General features: G+C 36.8%; 2 protein-coding genes across 4 annotated transcripts in view; one reads left to right on the top strand and one right to left on the bottom strand.

The window, feature by feature from the left end:
- PRKN (parkin RBR E3 ubiquitin protein ligase) overlaps positions 1-6,069 on the bottom strand; it is a 1,294,051-nt gene extending 1,287,982 nt beyond the window's left edge. The window contains exon 1 of one of the 2 annotated variants that reach the window (XM_032407521.1): positions 5,860-6,069. In XM_032407521.1, coding sequence (XP_032263412.1) covers position 5,860 — 1 coding nt within the window. In that variant the 5' untranslated portion in view covers positions 5,861-6,069. Of the gene's footprint in view, positions 1-4,751; positions 4,929-5,859 lie in introns of those variants that run through there. The other variant, XM_032407520.1, reaches the window with a different exon arrangement.
- PACRG (parkin coregulated) overlaps positions 5,071-16,806 on the top strand; it is a 509,483-nt gene continuing 497,747 nt past the window's right edge. For both annotated transcript variants that reach the window (XM_032407524.1, XM_032407522.1), the window contains exon 1: positions 5,071-5,553. In XM_032407524.1, the coding sequence (XP_032263415.1) occupies positions 5,398-5,553 (156 nt within the window). In that variant the 5' untranslated portion in view covers positions 5,071-5,397. The remainder of the gene's footprint in view (positions 5,554-16,806) is intronic.

Genomic DNA, 16,806 nt, shown 5'->3' with positions numbered 1-16,806 from the left:
AGATAATTAGGACATATAGTACTGGGGGAAATATAGTAACCTGACCACAATTCTTTTTAACCAAGACTCTCTCCTACAGGGGGAAGTAAATAAGCCAGGAAGGTGAGCTACAACATAAGTCAGCCAACTGTCATAAAAATTTCCTTCTTTAATATTACAAAACTTAAGAGAGAAACCATTCAGGTTACTACAAAGAAATATTTAAAATGAGCTCATTAAATACAAATTAAAACAGAAATACTGAATAAGCACTGGGCCACAATTAAAGGCTGAAGAAACAGCAGGTAAGAAACAATTTTCATTGATCAAAGAACTAAAAGCTAACAGAATATGGACTATTCTGCATGGAAACTGTTTTCATGAATATGAAGCATTTCGAAGTAAGATTTTTTCCCCATTTTTCAAAGAAGCTTTGGAGGTAGAAATGGATCTGCATATCTTAATATAAAGTACTTTCACTGTATCATTTTCAAGCAATGAAGCTATGAGGTTTCAAAAAAATGTAGACTTCAAAAAAATCCTTAGAAATCATTCCAAAATTGAAAAGGGCATAAGGTCATCATTTTAGAGCCTTTGGACCCAAAGAAGAACTGTACATAATTACGCAAAATCACCTATGCAAAGATTCAGTAGAATTTCCTTTATGACACAATTGTACTTCGTCATAACTAGGAGCTTTTAGAGCCTATCTTGAGTACTTCAAAGTAGGGTCACATTTTATCTAAAATTATTGAAATGGCAAAGTAGCAGTACACAGTACATTCAACTAGAAATATAAACTCTGTAACTTTAAAATTCACCACATATAAGTTTTAAAACAAATGTATAGATTTGTAGGCAAATAGTAGTTAGATTGTACATTCATAATAGCAAAGCCATTTTTTTTTCTATTTCTTTCACTTGTGTATCCCTGGCACCTGGAGCAGTACTAGGCACACAGTAGGTGCTCAATTATTGGATCTGGTTTCATGAAAATAAAACAATACAAAATGAAAAATGAGAGGGTTTTTTCTTATAAATTCATTTTAAAACTTAATATATACTGTTTTTAATTTAACAGGAAGGCAAAAATAAAAATATTTTATGGTACACAAGGGGTAAATGGGCATTCTTATAAACACTGCCAAAGCCACCAAGCACAGCTGTGCAGCTTGTGCACTGCTCAAAGGCACTAAACCTGAGCGGGGATGGAAAGAGGCAGGGAGAAAAGAAAAACCCAGTAGATGCTCTGCTGATGAATGTGAGTCAGTCTTGAGGAGGATGTCTTTTTGAAATTTTTCAGTCCTGAGGAGCAGCTTTTACTACCTGTTACACTAGACAGAAATGTAAAATAGGGTCACTTACTTTAGAACAATTTAAAAATACCTAGAAAAATTCAAAATCTACTAATTCTTTGACTAGAAAATCCACCCAGAAATTGTAACAAGATTTTTACTTTACATATATGCTTATATATGCAAATAAAGAGATATGAACACAAACATTTCTGATGATAGCAATCTGTAAACCTACTAAATGCTCATTTATTGAAGAGTATTTGCATAATTTGTGTACATCCACAAAATAAAAAAGTAGGCAAGAATTACTGTGGGGTGGAGTTGTAGAGGTAGATATATATATTTTCTAAGAGATAATTTAAATAATATACAGATGTGACTATGTTCTAATTGTTATTTTTTAATCAAAAATTTTTAAAGAATTAGATATTGAAATTTGAATTCCAATATTGACAACACTGTTGTATACAGATCCATGCACTTTAATATCTGATACTACTCAAATACCTAAATCCAGTTCTATAGGAATTAGAATATACCACAAATATCGCTACCAAAATTCAATTTTAAATAAAAAGACTTGCTGATTTTAAAAGGGTGAAATATGTTTTTAATAATGATGCCAAAAATTGTATTTTTCTAAAGTAGAATTTTCTTAAGCCTTTCTATTCTGCTTTATATCATCTTGATATCCTTCCCCATACTTCTCACAGTCATAATCACCAACTTCAATTAAACTATGTTTCTATGGCTGTCTGGGTCAGGGCATTTAACAGATCAGTCATAAACCAAGTGAGAAATATAAGTACTTTTGAAACAGTTCCTGTGCCAAGAAGGAATCCTAATTTTTAAGAACGTAAAAGGAAGGTTAATACTACTGGTAGTGAGGTAACACTCAATCCTCTTGACTCCTATTGTACCAAGTAACCTATTTTTGTTTTTCCTCAAAAGTAACCAAGATTTATATAAAGTGGAAGAGCACTATTTGCATTAAAGAGGGTGTAGCAATTAAAAAGAGCATAGGCATAAAGGGCCAAGTTCGGAGTAGCATAATGTCTTTAACAGAAAAAAACAATCCCAGATATACATTGATTTATATTTTGATCTCCAGCTTATCACTAGGTATAAACTATAATGCCTTTCCTGTCTCCAAAGTTTAGTCACAGAAACAGGAAACCCGTCACTTCAAGACTTCCATTCAATTGCCTCCACTTTCACTTACCTTCCAACATTGTCCTTTCCACACTTTCCAACACAACCAAGTACAAAATTGGCAATCAAGATTTTTATAAAAATGTGCCCACCAACAGAATTAGGCACACTCTCTATTCCTTCACTTTCACTTACCGTCCCACACTCTCTCTTCCTTCCACACTCTCCAACACAACCAAGTCCAAAATTGGCAACCAAGATTTTTATTAAAATGTGCCCACCAACAGAATTAGGCACACTCTCTCTTCCGCCACTTTCACTTACCTTCCAACACTCTCTCTTCCTTTCCGCACTCTCCAACACAACCAAGTCCAAAATTGGCAATTAAGACTTTTATAAAAATATGCCCACCAACAGAATTAGGCAATGCAACTAATTGTATAAAATAATTTACTGCACATTGTCCAAATGGTTTTTATATGTAAGGTACTTTTCATGGGAGGGAGCATGTTGTATTTATGTTGTAATACACATTTATTTGCACTATGTAAAACAATATGTGGAGTATGAGAAAAAACATCTTTTAAAATCTACCTTATATTCTCCATGTAATTATAAGTTACTAATAACTGTCTAATCAAATCCAAAGATCATACTCTTCCTTCTCATGTCCCAAGTAAATGAATCCCACGAATCCCAAGTAAACTAAACTGCCTAAACATAGTTCATCCTAACAAAGTGTTTATATAGCCATGTATTAGATAATTTAGAATTGTGATTTTTAATCTTAAGTCCCTGTCTTTATATATAGCTTTACTATAAATTTGCTTTTAAAAGTATCCATGCACTATATTAAGTTGAATTAAAATAAAATTTGCACAACTGTCTTCAAAATAAAATATAAATTATTTTTTCCTATAAAATACTAACATCATGGATTTTGAAAATTTTCTTCTGCTTGGTTTTCTGATTCAGTTCAGAGTTGTGTTTATAGTGGATTATAAGTAATGGTCACCAAAAAGGTCTCAGAGGATTCATAAAAGTTTATATGAAAAATGTATTTATAAGAAAAAATGTCTTAATTGGATGACTCTCAAAACTCGTTCACCAAAAGTCATACTATGCTAGAAAGGTAAGAAAAAATTGGACAACATCATTAGGTTTTATCACTGCTGCAAAGACAGTGTCAGTTAATCACTGGCTTGATTCTTCCAGTGAGTAGAACATTTTACTTTTTAACATTAATTTCCTAAAAAAAGACTTAAGAAGACTTTATCAGTGCATACAAACTTACGTATTTTAAAAATCCACTTCTCATCTTTCTGGACAGACCACTTTTGACTTCAGATGTACTCATTGCAACCAAAAGTGCCTTGTAAGTGGCACTCATCAGGAATAAACCCCAAATAGGCTCACCAAATCTTCCATACACAATCTAGAGCGGGTCTCTGTCATAATAAACCCCCCAAATAGCAATGGTTTCTAATCATACTGTGCATTTCCACTAATTTCAAAGATCACTGCTAAAAAAAAAAAAAAAAAAAAAAAAAAAAAAAAACTTTTGGCTTAACAACCCCGGAAGGGAGAAAACTTTGCTAATCTTATACATCACAGTGTTTATAATAAACAATTATAATAAACCATTTCCAAAGCTTTAATCACAAAAATGCACCTAGGTCATTTTGTGTTAAATAATAATAATAATAGTTCATTATGCAAGTATTTAATGCTTGTTATTTACTCTTCTTTAATCTCAGACCTACAATGAGAGATTTAAAAGGAAAAATGGGAGGGAGCAAGACGTTTAAATCCCTTTGCAGGAATTTCTTTTGATCCTAACCATTACTGCAGGTACGTTCCACCAGAGTTTAATGCTTCGCTAGGATTTCCCCGGAAAGTCCTACAGACTCTGGGTCCCAGTCTGTTCCTAACTGGAAGGCAGCTACCAAGGCGCTCTGAGGGACCTGCCAACGGACCCCCCAAGTCTGGCTGCGCAGCGCGCTCGCTGTGGGAACGCGCGACCCAGCCTTCACCTGGGAGGTGCAGGGGCACCAGGGTCCCTGAACTTGTCTCCGGTGGGAAGCCTGTCAAACCACGGGCGGGGTGGGGGCTTAGAACACACACACTTATACTCCTGGCCCACGGCGGGCACTGGGAGGCCCACGGCGGGCACTGCGAAGCCCGCAGCGCGGGCCGAGGACGGACGGACACGGCCGCCCTGACACTGACAGTTGACACCGGCGCGGACACCCTGGGGGTCCCTGTCCGCCGAGGCCCGGCGGGGCGGCGCAGAGAGTCTGTACCTGGCAGGCACCCACGTACCTATCATGGTCACTGCGCAGGTGGAGGCTGCTGGGCATGCAGGGACCTACGCGCGCACTGGCACCCACACGTGCCTCCCACCAGTGTGGCTCCGGGGTTAAATCTTCCAGCACTTGCCTCCCCGGTGGCCGGCTGCCGGAATGCGCACGCGCGGACGGCGCGCAGCCAGTGACCTTCTGGGAGTCGTAGTTTTACCGCGTAGTTTCTCCTTACCCCGCCCCCGCCCCCGCCCCCGCCCCCGTCCCCCCACCCCCGCCCACCCGCCCGCCGCCGTCCGCCCGCCGCCGCCCGCCTTCCGCTGGCCGCCTTCCGCCACCATTCCGGATTCAGGCCCAGGAAACGTACGTCACGGGAGGACTGGGCCATTTGGCCGCAGTGTTGACGCGTCGCTTAGCAACCAGGAGGCTTGCCTTTGGAAGCTTGTTGCGGCTCTGGCCGCGGTCCTTCCTCTTCCCGCCCTTGCCCTCCCTCAACTCCCTTCACCTAGGAGCTGCCAAACATCTGGAGCAACCTGGGCTCTACGAGGGGTTGAATTTCTACCAGTAACGCGCCTTTTTACATTTTTTCCCGAACTCCTTCTCACATCCGTAAAACCCACTGATTCTTTTACTACACGTTTTATGAGAACAAGACATTTTCTAGGAAGATGGTGGCAGAAAAAGAGACCCTGAGCTTAAACAAATGCCCAGACAAGATGCCGAAGAGGACCAAGCTGCTGGCCCAACAGCCGCTCCCGGTGCACCAGCCTCACTCCCTGGTTTCTGAGGGCTTCACAGTCAAAGCCATGATGAAAAACTCAGTCGTAAGTGATCTTCCTGCATTGAATGCACTCGCCCCGAGTCAGGGGCACCAGGTTATAGATGTTGGCCGGCCCTGTGACGGATTCTGAATCTGTGTCCTGGGTGGTCTTTGGCAAAGATGGCAGTTCCCCTGCAGACGGTGCCCAGCAGAGTGTGGAGGTCCCGGCCAGGTTGTAAGAAAGGATCTTGGGCAAGGGAGGTGCTATATCCCATTTATAAGCGCCTTCCTAATAACTCATGGTGTCTAGACCACCCCAAATTACTCTTAAACGATTTACACGAAAATAAAAAAGAGCCTCTTTACTTACTGATTCCTAATCGAGCGCCACTCAGCAAAGGGCCTTCTAGAAGGAGCGTTCTTAGAAATCATAAACTCTTGTAGAATTTGACATGTTCTGATGTACACCTGGAAGAATGAACTCATTAAATCATCTACAATATGAAATCTCGTCAAGTCAACCTAAGGAATTCTAGAACATCCCTGCATTTACTCTGACAACCCCCTTTCTTACAAATAGCATCAGCCTGTTAGAGCACTGATAGGCAATTTAATATGAAGTCTATTTCCAGACCTTTTAAATGATAAATTTTAAATAATCCAAGCTTCAGTTCAAGTATTTCTGGCTATTACTATATAATTCGTATTTAATTTCTATTATTTGTGGTAGTAAAAATAAAATATTCTCAATACTATTAGGGGGAAAAAAGGTTTAAAATGCACGCAAGTGATTTCGCTACATGCATGATAGGTTTTAAAAAAAAACTTTCTCGCATTTGTTAAACAGCTTTAAATTTGGTATGCTAAACCAGGTTTTACTTCTGACTAAGCAAGCCCCTGTCTGGGAATGAGATATTAATAATAAATGCAGCTTTCAAATTCGTATAATTTACACTCTGGGAGCATCTGACTTACTGTATAGTAGCTCATTATGTTAAATGAATAGTGTTGCTTTCAGTATCACATTATTTCTTTTACATACCCCATCCTTTACCTACATGAATGAAACAGCTTACCTCTAGATCCCTACGTCAGATTACCATATTACTACACAAAATGATATTTGGATTATTGGAATGTGTGTCAGTTGGTTTACAATAATGAAAATTTGTGGAAATAGACTAAAACTTCAGCTTGTTGTAGTTACAATCCTTTTGCATGGTTTTCACATAAGTAGGTGGTCATGGGGATCAACATGACTCATTTATCAGCAGTATAGAATACCATAACCATTCAAGCTAATTATTTGTTTTTTCATTGACACAATATTTCTAATTATAATCTTGGTCATTTTTTCAGTGTTATATTTGTTCACAGACATGTAGAAAATTGGTCAGATTCTCTCTTTTTCTAAATTTATGTTTATAATCATGTTTATTTTTTAACATAGCCTTATACCTAAAGTCATAGTTTCTGGAAAATTAAGTAGTCCAGTATTACCAAATGAAGTAAATATGCTTTCAAAACTTAAGTAACAAAAAACATTGATTGTGAAGCAGCCTTCTTTATAAACAACTTATTTGAGTTCAATATCTCCTTATTTTTGTATTTTTAGGGAAAGTCTCTTAGTGTAATAGCTATATTTCCATGAAGACCCTCAAAACAGGATGTGTCATTCTTCTACTTCATTTAGTGGGAAATTACAATTCATAGATGCAAGCATTATCCACTTGTCTATTCATTCAATCAGCAACCCTCTCTCTCTCTCTCTCTTTTTTTTTTTTTTTTTTTTGGTTAGCTAAGCTAAGAACTTGCTAATGGTAGGCACAGTTCTGAAGATTTGGGATCAGCAAAATAAAGTCCTTGTCCTTAGTCCTCCAAGGAAAACTACCACACAATAATAAAGTCTTGATAAAAGAAAGATACTGTTTATACAAAAGAACTTCAGTGGTATAGGAAATAAAACATTTCCTTTTTATATCCAATATTTACATTTCACTATTTCTGTCTTCAACAGTATAAACCTTTTGGCTTAAAAAGTCAGAATAGCTCTATGTCTTTCTTAAGGTTTATCTCTATTCAGAAAATAATGTGCAGGTCTCCAGCTTGTCTAAATTACAACCCCTGTCCCAAACCTGACACCCAAATCATTTTTCCAGTGTTGGGGCTCACGTTCAATTGCCTCTTTCAAACCCTTCCTAATTAAATGAGTCACCATCCAGTGCTCTTCCACAAAAGACATACACAGCTAAACCCTAAAGAGTTCTGTGGGCACTCTCGGTGTTTCTTTGAGAATGCTCTAGTAACATAAGTAAATACACTTGATCATAAACAGATTTGATCAGATGGGCTGTACAAACAGAAATCCTTATTTACACAGTCATAATCTATGTATAAGAATAAAAAAATATTTCTAAAATAATAATAAACATAAATGGCCAGTTTTTTAAAACCCAGTGTCAAATATTGTTCTTCCTTTACTTCCTTGAAATTATTGTTGCATTCTGTATGAAAACAAGTAAGGAGAAAATTCCTGAAATCAGAGACTAATATTCAAATTCATATTGTTACATTTGCCTAAAAAGACTGATAGGACATATAGAATTTGAAGATTTTATAGTCCATTTCCTTTTAAAGGCCTTGTTTCTTGGTATGTTAGAACCTATAACCAGAAACCAGTAGCTCAGTGTTGTGTTGGTTTAACCTCAACTGACAGTAGATGCTTTCTGTGCTAATACACTTTATCATAAAGCAAGTTAGGATTTGGACCCAAAGTTATGCTTATACAGAACTTGACTTCAACTGAAGCTTTGTACTGTAGCTTTCCTTTTCTATAGACTATAGATGTTTTATGTTCAAAGCTTAGGGGAATGGGAGAAATAATTCTTTAATATTGCTTTACTTAGAGACGTTTATACTTACTAATCATATATTCATTCAACACATAGTGGTAATGGTCAGTATTTATAAATTATGTATTAATATATCAATTTGGCTGCTTTAACAGAGACCAAATAACCGTGGTTTAACTAAGATGGAAGTTGTTTCTGTTATATAAGTCCAAGTTTGTTTGGCACTGCTTGTATATTCTTCCTTTGTATCCTGTAGGATGATGCCCTGGGTCACGGTGGGCTTACCAACACCAGGGTCAAATCCCTACCCTCAGAAAGAAGGAAAAAAAAGAAGCAGAAAGCTTCCTTTTAGAGGCATGACTCAGACACTACACCCCACTTCCATTCACATCCCACTGGCCGGAATTTGGTCATAGGCCTATATTTTCCCTTTGTACAAAAAACCTATGAGAAATTGACCCTTGATGCAACTCCCAGGCCCCTATACCTGTTTCATCAGGAAAACGGCTACGAAAGTTATATAGGTGCAAAAAGGCATAATCTCCAACACCTCCTTCAGGCATGGGGAGAGAAAAACGGGTAAGGAGCAGCCTACAGGAAGGAGCAGGAAGAAATGGGAGGACATGCAGCTTCATTAGGAATGCATGTCCCAAAAGTTGCACTTGTCACTCCCGCTCAAATCCATTGCCAAAACCTAGTCATATGACCACAACCAGTTGCAAGAGAGGCTGGGAAATGGAGTCTCTGACTGGTAGCTCTATGTCAAGCTGAAACTTGAGGCATTTTATTACTGTAATAAAGGGAAAAAGGGAAATCGGGGGATGATTAGAAGTGTCCATCACCAGTGCTAAATATACCATATTGCTAGTGAAAAGGAAACAGACAAGTAAATACACGTCTGTGGTAAGGCTTACAAATATTTACTCAGTATAGTGGAAGTACTAATGATGAGGGGACCAAGTGATAATAAACTGATTGAGGTCCTTATCCCTTTCTGTCCGGGTTTTTACAATATCATCCAAACTGGTCTCTAGCTTCCATCCACCAATTGATTGTTTGTTTCAATCATCTATCAGTATTATCACATTCATCTTTCCAGTACAAAATTCCCTTCCCATCACTGGTACCTCCACGGACCAGCAAGGTCTTCTGTGAAGTAATCCTACCCCAAGGTTTTAATTTCATCTCCCCCTATTCTCACTTCCTTCCACCAAATTAAAACTGTAACTCTTCATTGTTGTGATGTCACTTATATTGTTCCCTTTGCTTGAATGCCCTCCTCCCTACATACCTGCACACCCACGCTCATTCAGACATAATGTAACAGATATCTGCTAATCACAGACTATGCCAAGCACTGTTTCAGGTGCTGGCAATTGAGAAGGCAGGAAAAGGCAGAAACCCATCCTGTCAAGGAGCTTTGATTTTTGTGGCCAGCTAAATGCCGACTACTTCAAGAAGACTTCCCTAATTCTCCCTCTTTGCCAACCCAGATGGAAAGTTATCCTTTACTCATTGTTTTCTACTGTGTATTATAGTTACTTTGACTCGTGTTTTATGTCCTATAAATTCCCTGTGAGGGCAGAACCCATGGCTAACCAATTTTTTTCATCCTAACCAGTGCTTAACAGTGTACTCAGTAAGTATCTGATGAATTAAGGTAAGTAAATCTACCCTTTCTTCCTGTTTCATCTTCTCCCTCTCTCTTGTTGCTGTAATTGTTATATGTCTTTAGTCTGGGTTTGTTTTTTTTTTTTTTTTCCCTTAACAACCCTCCCCCAATTTAGGACCTCAGAAGATCCCTTTAAAACTCAGCCAGATCAAGGCATTCCTTATCTCAAACCCTTCAATGGCTCCTCATCTCAGAGTGAAAGTTCAAGTTCTTACACTCCTGTAAGGTCCTAAGTAATCTGGCACCTTTGCTTCTTTATCCATATATTTTAGGGTTTTCTTCCTCACTCATTCTGTTCCATCCACAGTAGCTTCCTTGCTGTTCCTTGAATATGCCAGTTGCCCAGCTGGCTCAGTGCCTTTGCCCTTTCTGTACCCTCTAGTTGAAATGCATTCCCCCCTTACATATCACCATCTCCTGTTCCTTCAGTTTTTTGTCAAAAATTAATTTTTCAGCGAAAGCTTCCCTGACTATTTAAAATTTCAACCTCTTAATAATCTGTTCCATCCCTAGTCCAGCACACTCATCTTCTTTCCATTTTATGTTTTTCCATAAATTTGACCACCCTCTAATATTAATTTAGTTTATCCCATGTCTTCTTCCACTACAGAGTTAGCTCCTTGAGAGCAGGGAATTATTACTGTTATACTCACTGCTGCATCTCTAGCTCTAGAAGAGTTCCCGGCACATAAGAGGTGCAATTTTTTTTTTTTTTTTTTTGGTCAAATAGATTAATGAATGACCTATCTTTTATACTATAATGAGACAATCATCTTTGAATTAGCAGCTTCAAGAAAATGCTAATGGTGTTATATAAATATAAAATATAGGAATTAGAATAATTTACAAATGTTTTATGCCATATTTTAACTACCTTATTATAAAAGTTGTACGTGCTCATTGTAAAATGTTAAAGTGGTAAGGTTTACAAAGCTTTCTCCTTTCTAAAAATTTTAGTTTTTTTACCCCCAAATCCTCTTATGATTTTAGTGTTCTATTTTAAAAAGCTTTGCTTTTTCCTGATCCATTTTTGTTTAGGAAGTGGGACAGACAGTTTGAATTTATTTTTTTTCCAAATGACCAGAGGGTTCTTACATGACCCTTTACATATAGTTAAACTAAATTATATAAAATATCTTCCTATTTAATTTCAATGACCTAGCAATGTTATATGTATATGAAATATAGTAGCTTTTTATATGTTTTAATATATGATAGTCATTTTTATTCCATCTGAGTTTCCAACCCATGTTATGAGGAGGCAAGGCAGATTTTTTTTTCCTCCACTTAGCATATAAATCTCAGACAACTTAATTTTTTGTTGTTGTGGTTTCAGGACACTTATTAAATGGTAGTGCAAGGAACGGAACTTAGATTTCTATATATTTCTGACTTGGACCAGTCCTCTATTGATCACTTGTTTTTTAGACTTTTGTTAATGCATCATATGCCAACATAAGTGTATCACTTGATGAATATTAAACCAAAGACACTGGTCCAGCACCCAGATCATGAAACGTTATTAACACAGAATTCCCTCAGGCCTTTTCCAGTCACTGCCCAAATATACCCCCAATTTCAATCTTCTGATAACAGATTTGCATTTACATCCATGAAATCCTAAAGTCCGTAATTGTTTTGTGTCTGACCATTAAATTTGTGTGACTCACTCACATTATTGCATATGATTATAGACCCTCTATACTCATTCCTGTGTAGTATTTTTGGGTGTCTATAGAACATTATTTATCTGTTCTTCCACTGATGAGGATTTGTATGACTTCTAGGTTAGGATCGTCACAAATAGTGTTACTAGGAAAATTTTTTTTTGGAGAAAATATGTATAAATGTCCAAGAATATATTCCTGGGAATTTCTGAGTCTTGGGGTATGAATATGTTTGCTTCAGTAACTACATCAAAATCATTTTCCAAATTGATTTTTCATGTTTAAACTCTTGCTAGCTCTACATGAGAGTACTATTTGCTCTATCGTCTAATTGCTGTTCTCTTTATTTTGCATTTTAGGTATTCTAGTGGGTGTATAATATTATCTCGTGAATTTAATATTAATTTTTATTATGACTAATGAAGCTTAAAACTTTTAAAAATGTATTTATTGGTCATTTGATTATCCTCTTTTGTGAGGTGTCTTTTCAAGACCTTTGGGTGTTTTTCTCATGACTTGATTTGGCTTATTTATTTATAGTACTTTTTAATTTTTCATATTCTATTCTATATGATATAAGGCATTTATTAAATGTATATATTCAAAGTATAGTTTCCTACTCTGAATTTCCTTTCCATCTTCTTTTTCTTTTTTTTTTTTTTTTTTTTTTTTTTTATAAGTGAGAGAGAGAGAGAGTGGGATGAACTGGGGTTGGGGTGGGGAAGGGGAGAGAGGGATGGGCAGAGGGAGAGGGAGAGAGAGAATCCTAAGTGGCCTCCATGCCCCGTGCAGAGACTGCCTCAGGGCTTGAACTCATGACCCTGAGATCATGACCTGAGCCCAAACCAAGAATTAGACCTTAACTGACTGAGCCACTCAGGCACCCCCCTTCCATTCTCTTAATGGTGACTTTCCCTCTTTTTTAAAAATATATACTTTGTGTGAAAAAATTATCTCAAATGTTTTATTTATGTATTTATTTGTCAGGTGTTCCTCAACTAAGTTCAACAGTCTGACAATGAAATACCTATACATTAAGACACAAGGCTTTGAAAATAAATTGGAGTTATCAGAAACAAAATAGAAGAAACAATAGTCAAACAATGAAATAAAATATAATTAAATTAGAAGGCCTGAGATAAAGGAGAATCAGTTTTGCCATTCATAAGGGTCAGTGTATTTATTGATTGATGTTCAGATTTCCTTGTGAGCTTCTTGGCTTGGCTGCTCAGAGGGAACATTATACACTTGTTATCACACAGGAAGTAGCCTATCAATCCCTATAGCGTATTCAAGCTTTCTCTGCACTGAGTTCTCAGAGAAATTGATGTTGTAGCAATTTTTAAATTTTTCTTTTATTGAAGTATAATTGACATACAATATCCTGTTAGTTTCAGGTGTATATCATAGTGATTCTACATTTTTATACATTACAAAATGATCCTGGTGATAATTCAACTTATCATCTATCACCATAAAAAGTTATTATGTTATTGACTATATTCCCTATGCTGTACATTCATCCCCATAACTTATTTTATCACTAGAAGTTTGTGCCTCTTAATCCCCATCACCTATTTTGCCTGTCCCCCAATTCCCCCTCTGGTAACCAACAGTTTGTTTCCTGTATCTATGAGTTTGTTTCTGTTTTGCTTTGTTTCATTTGTTTTGTGTTGATTTTGATTCAATATATAAGTGAAATTATACAATATTTGTTGTTCTGTCTGACTTATCTCACTTAGTATAATACTCTGTGGGTCCATCCTTGTCATTGCAAATGGCAAGATTTCATTATTTTTCATGGCTGAGTAATATTCTGAGAGAGAGAGAGAGAGAGATCTCAAATCTCCTTTATCCATTCATTTATCGGCAGACGCAGGTTGCTTCCGTATCTTGGCTATTGCTATTGCAAATAATACTACAATGAACATACCAGTATATATATGTCTCTTCAAATTATTTTTTCATTTTCTTTGGATAAATACCTAGAAGTAGAGTTGCTGGATAACATGGTAGTTCTAATTTTAATTTTTTGAGAAATCCCCATACTGTTTTCCATAGTGGTTGCAGCAATTTACATTCCCACCAACAGTGTATGAGGGTTTCCTTTTCTCCATATCTTCCCCAACACTTCCTATTTTTTGTCTTTTGTTTTTTTTTTTTTTTTTAAAGATTTTATTTATTTGAGACAGAGAGAATGAGAGAGAGAGAGAGCACATGAGAGGGGGGAGGGTCAGAAGGAGAAGCAGACTCCCTGCTGAGCAGGGAGCCCGATGCGGGACTCGATCCCGGGACTCCAGGATCATGACCTGAGCCGAAGGCAGCCGCCCAACCAACTGAGCCACCCAGGCGCCCTATTTTTTGTCTTTTGATAATAACTGATCTGACAGGTGTGAAGTGATTATTTCATTCTTGTTTTGACTTGCATTTCCCTGATGATTATTACATTGAGCATAGAACACTGAACATCTTTTCATGTTTCTGTTGCCTATCTGTATGTCTTCTTTGGAAATATGTCCATTCAAGTCCTCTACCCACTTTTTAGTTGGGGTTTGTTATTGTTGTTGTTGATAGTAAGTTGTATAAATTCTTTATATATTTTAGCTATTAACCCTCCTTATTTCATATATGTTTTATAGATATTTTCTCCTAGTCCTGGGTTGCCTTTTCATTTCGTTGATGGTTTCCTTTGCTGCATAAAAGCTTTTCAGTTTAATGAAATTACATTTGCTTATTTTAGCTTTTGTTGCCCATACCTGAGAAGACTAGTCCAAAAAGTATCGCTAAGACCTATTTCAAAGAGCTTATTGCCTGTGCTTTCTTCTAGTGATTTTATGATTTCAAGTCTTACATTCAAGTCTTTAATCCATTTTTAATTTATTTTTGTACATGGCATAAGACATGTGCTGGACATAAGTCCAGTTTCATTTTTTGCTTTTACTGGTCCAGTTTTCCCAGCACCATTTATTGAAAATACTGTATTTTCTCCATTGTATTATCCTTGCCTTCTTTTTCATAGATTATTTGGCCATATGTGTGTGTGTCTACTTCTAGGCTCGTCATTCTATTCCATTGATCTACATGTGTGTTTTTGTGCCAGTAGCATACTGTTTTGATTACTATAGCTTTGTAATATTGTTTGAAATCAGGGAGCATGATGCCTCTTGCTTCATTCTTTCTCAAGATTGCTTTGGCTATTTGCGGTGTGTTGTGGTGTCATACAAATTTTTGGATTTTTTATTCTAGTTTTGTGTAAAATACCACTGTGTTTTGTTGGGGGTGGCATTGAATCCATAGGTTACTTTGGGTAGTGTGGGCATTTTAACAGTATTCTTCCAATTTATGAGCATGGTATGTCTTTCCATTTCTTTTTTTTAAAGATTTTATTTATTCATTTGACAGCAAGAGATGCAGTGAGAGAGGGAACACAAGCAGGGGGAGTGGGAGAGGGAGAATCAGACTTCACACAGAGCAGGGAGCCTGATGCGGGGCTCGATCCCAGGACCCTGGGATCATGACCTGAGCCAAAGGCAGACACTTAATGACTGAGCCACCCAGGAACCCTGTATCTTTACGTTTCTTTGTGTCATCTTCAATTTTTTTCCATCAATGTCTTATAGGTTTATTTTTTTAAGATTTTATTTATTTGAGAGAGAGAGCGATAGAGAGAGCAGAGCAAGGGGGAGGGGCAGAGAGAGAAACAGGCTCCCCACTGAGCAGGGAGCCCGATGTGGGGCTTGATCCCAGGACCCTGGGATCATGACTTGAGGAGAAGGCAGATGCTTAACTGACTGAACCACCCAGGCACCACAATGTCTTATAGTTTTTAGAGAAGAAGTGTTTCATCTTTTGGTTAAATTTATTCCTAGGTGTTTTATTCTTTTTAATGCAACTGTAGGTGAAACTCTTAATTTTTCTTTTTGATGGCTCATTATTAGCATATAAAAACATGACCAGTTTCTGTTAATTTTGTATCTTGAGACTTTATTGAGTTCATTTATTAATTCTAATAATTTTTTGGTGGAATCTTTAGGGTTTTCTATATATAGTTTCATGTCATCTGCAGTTTCTTTTTCCTTGTCAATTCGGATGTCTTTTATTTCTTTTTCTTGCCTAATTGCTCTGGCTAGGACTTCCAAAACTATTTTGAATAAAAATGGTGAAAATAAAGTGGGCATCTTTGTCTTGTTTGTGGTCTTAAAGGAAAGGCTTTCAGCTTTTCACCATTGAATGGATGTTAGCTGTGGGTTTGTCATATATATGGCCTCTATTATGTTGAGGTGCATTCCTTATATACTTTGTTGAGAGTTTTTATCAGAAATGGATGTTGAATTCTGTCAAATTCTTTTTCTGCATCTATGAAATGATGAAATAATTTTTGTTTTAGTTTTATTAATGTGGTATATCATGTTGATTGATTTGTGGATGTTGAAGCATCCACGCACTACTGGAATAAATCCCACTTGCTTGTGGTGTATGATCCTTTTAACACATTGTTGAATTCAGTTTGCTAATATTTTGTGGAGGATTTTTTTATTTATCAAGGATATGGGCCTAAGATTTTCTCTTTTTGTGGTGTCTTTTTCTGGTTTTGTCATCAGGGTAATGCTGGTTTTGTAAAATGAGCATTCACATTCCTTTCTCTTTCTTTTGTTTTTTAATGATTTGAAAAGGATAAGCACTAACTTTTTCTTAAACTATTGGTAGAATTCACCTGTGAAGCTGTCTGGTCCTGGTCTTTTGTTTTTTTGAGAATTTTTAAATTAATGATTCAATTGTATTACTTGTAATCAGTCTCAAGATTTTCTGTTTCTTCATGATTCAGTCTTGGAAGATTGTGTGTTTCTAGATATTTATCTATTTCTTCTGGATTTTACAATTTGTTGGTATATAATTGTTTATAGTAATCTCTTATGATCCTTTGTATTTCTGTGGTATCAATTACAACTTCTCATTGGGTTTGGCCAGCAAACCCTGAAACAGCGAATGAAAAGATTATTCCAGACACCTAAGTAGGAGAAAGGAGAGAGCCTGGTGAGAGGCCTTGAGTCAAGCTCTACCTCCATTTTTATTATGCATGTTATTGTTACATCAAAGAATCAAGATTAGAAAGGAATGTAAAGTTT

Source organism: Phoca vitulina, unplaced genomic scaffold, assembly GCF_004348235.1.
Source record: "Phoca vitulina isolate PV1807 unplaced genomic scaffold, GSC_HSeal_1.0 scaffold9, whole genome shotgun sequence".
Taxonomy (NCBI): domain Eukaryota; kingdom Metazoa; phylum Chordata; class Mammalia; order Carnivora; family Phocidae; genus Phoca; species Phoca vitulina.
The sequence above is the reverse complement of the archived record's forward strand: the minus strand, read 5'-3'. Positions and strand labels throughout refer to the sequence as shown.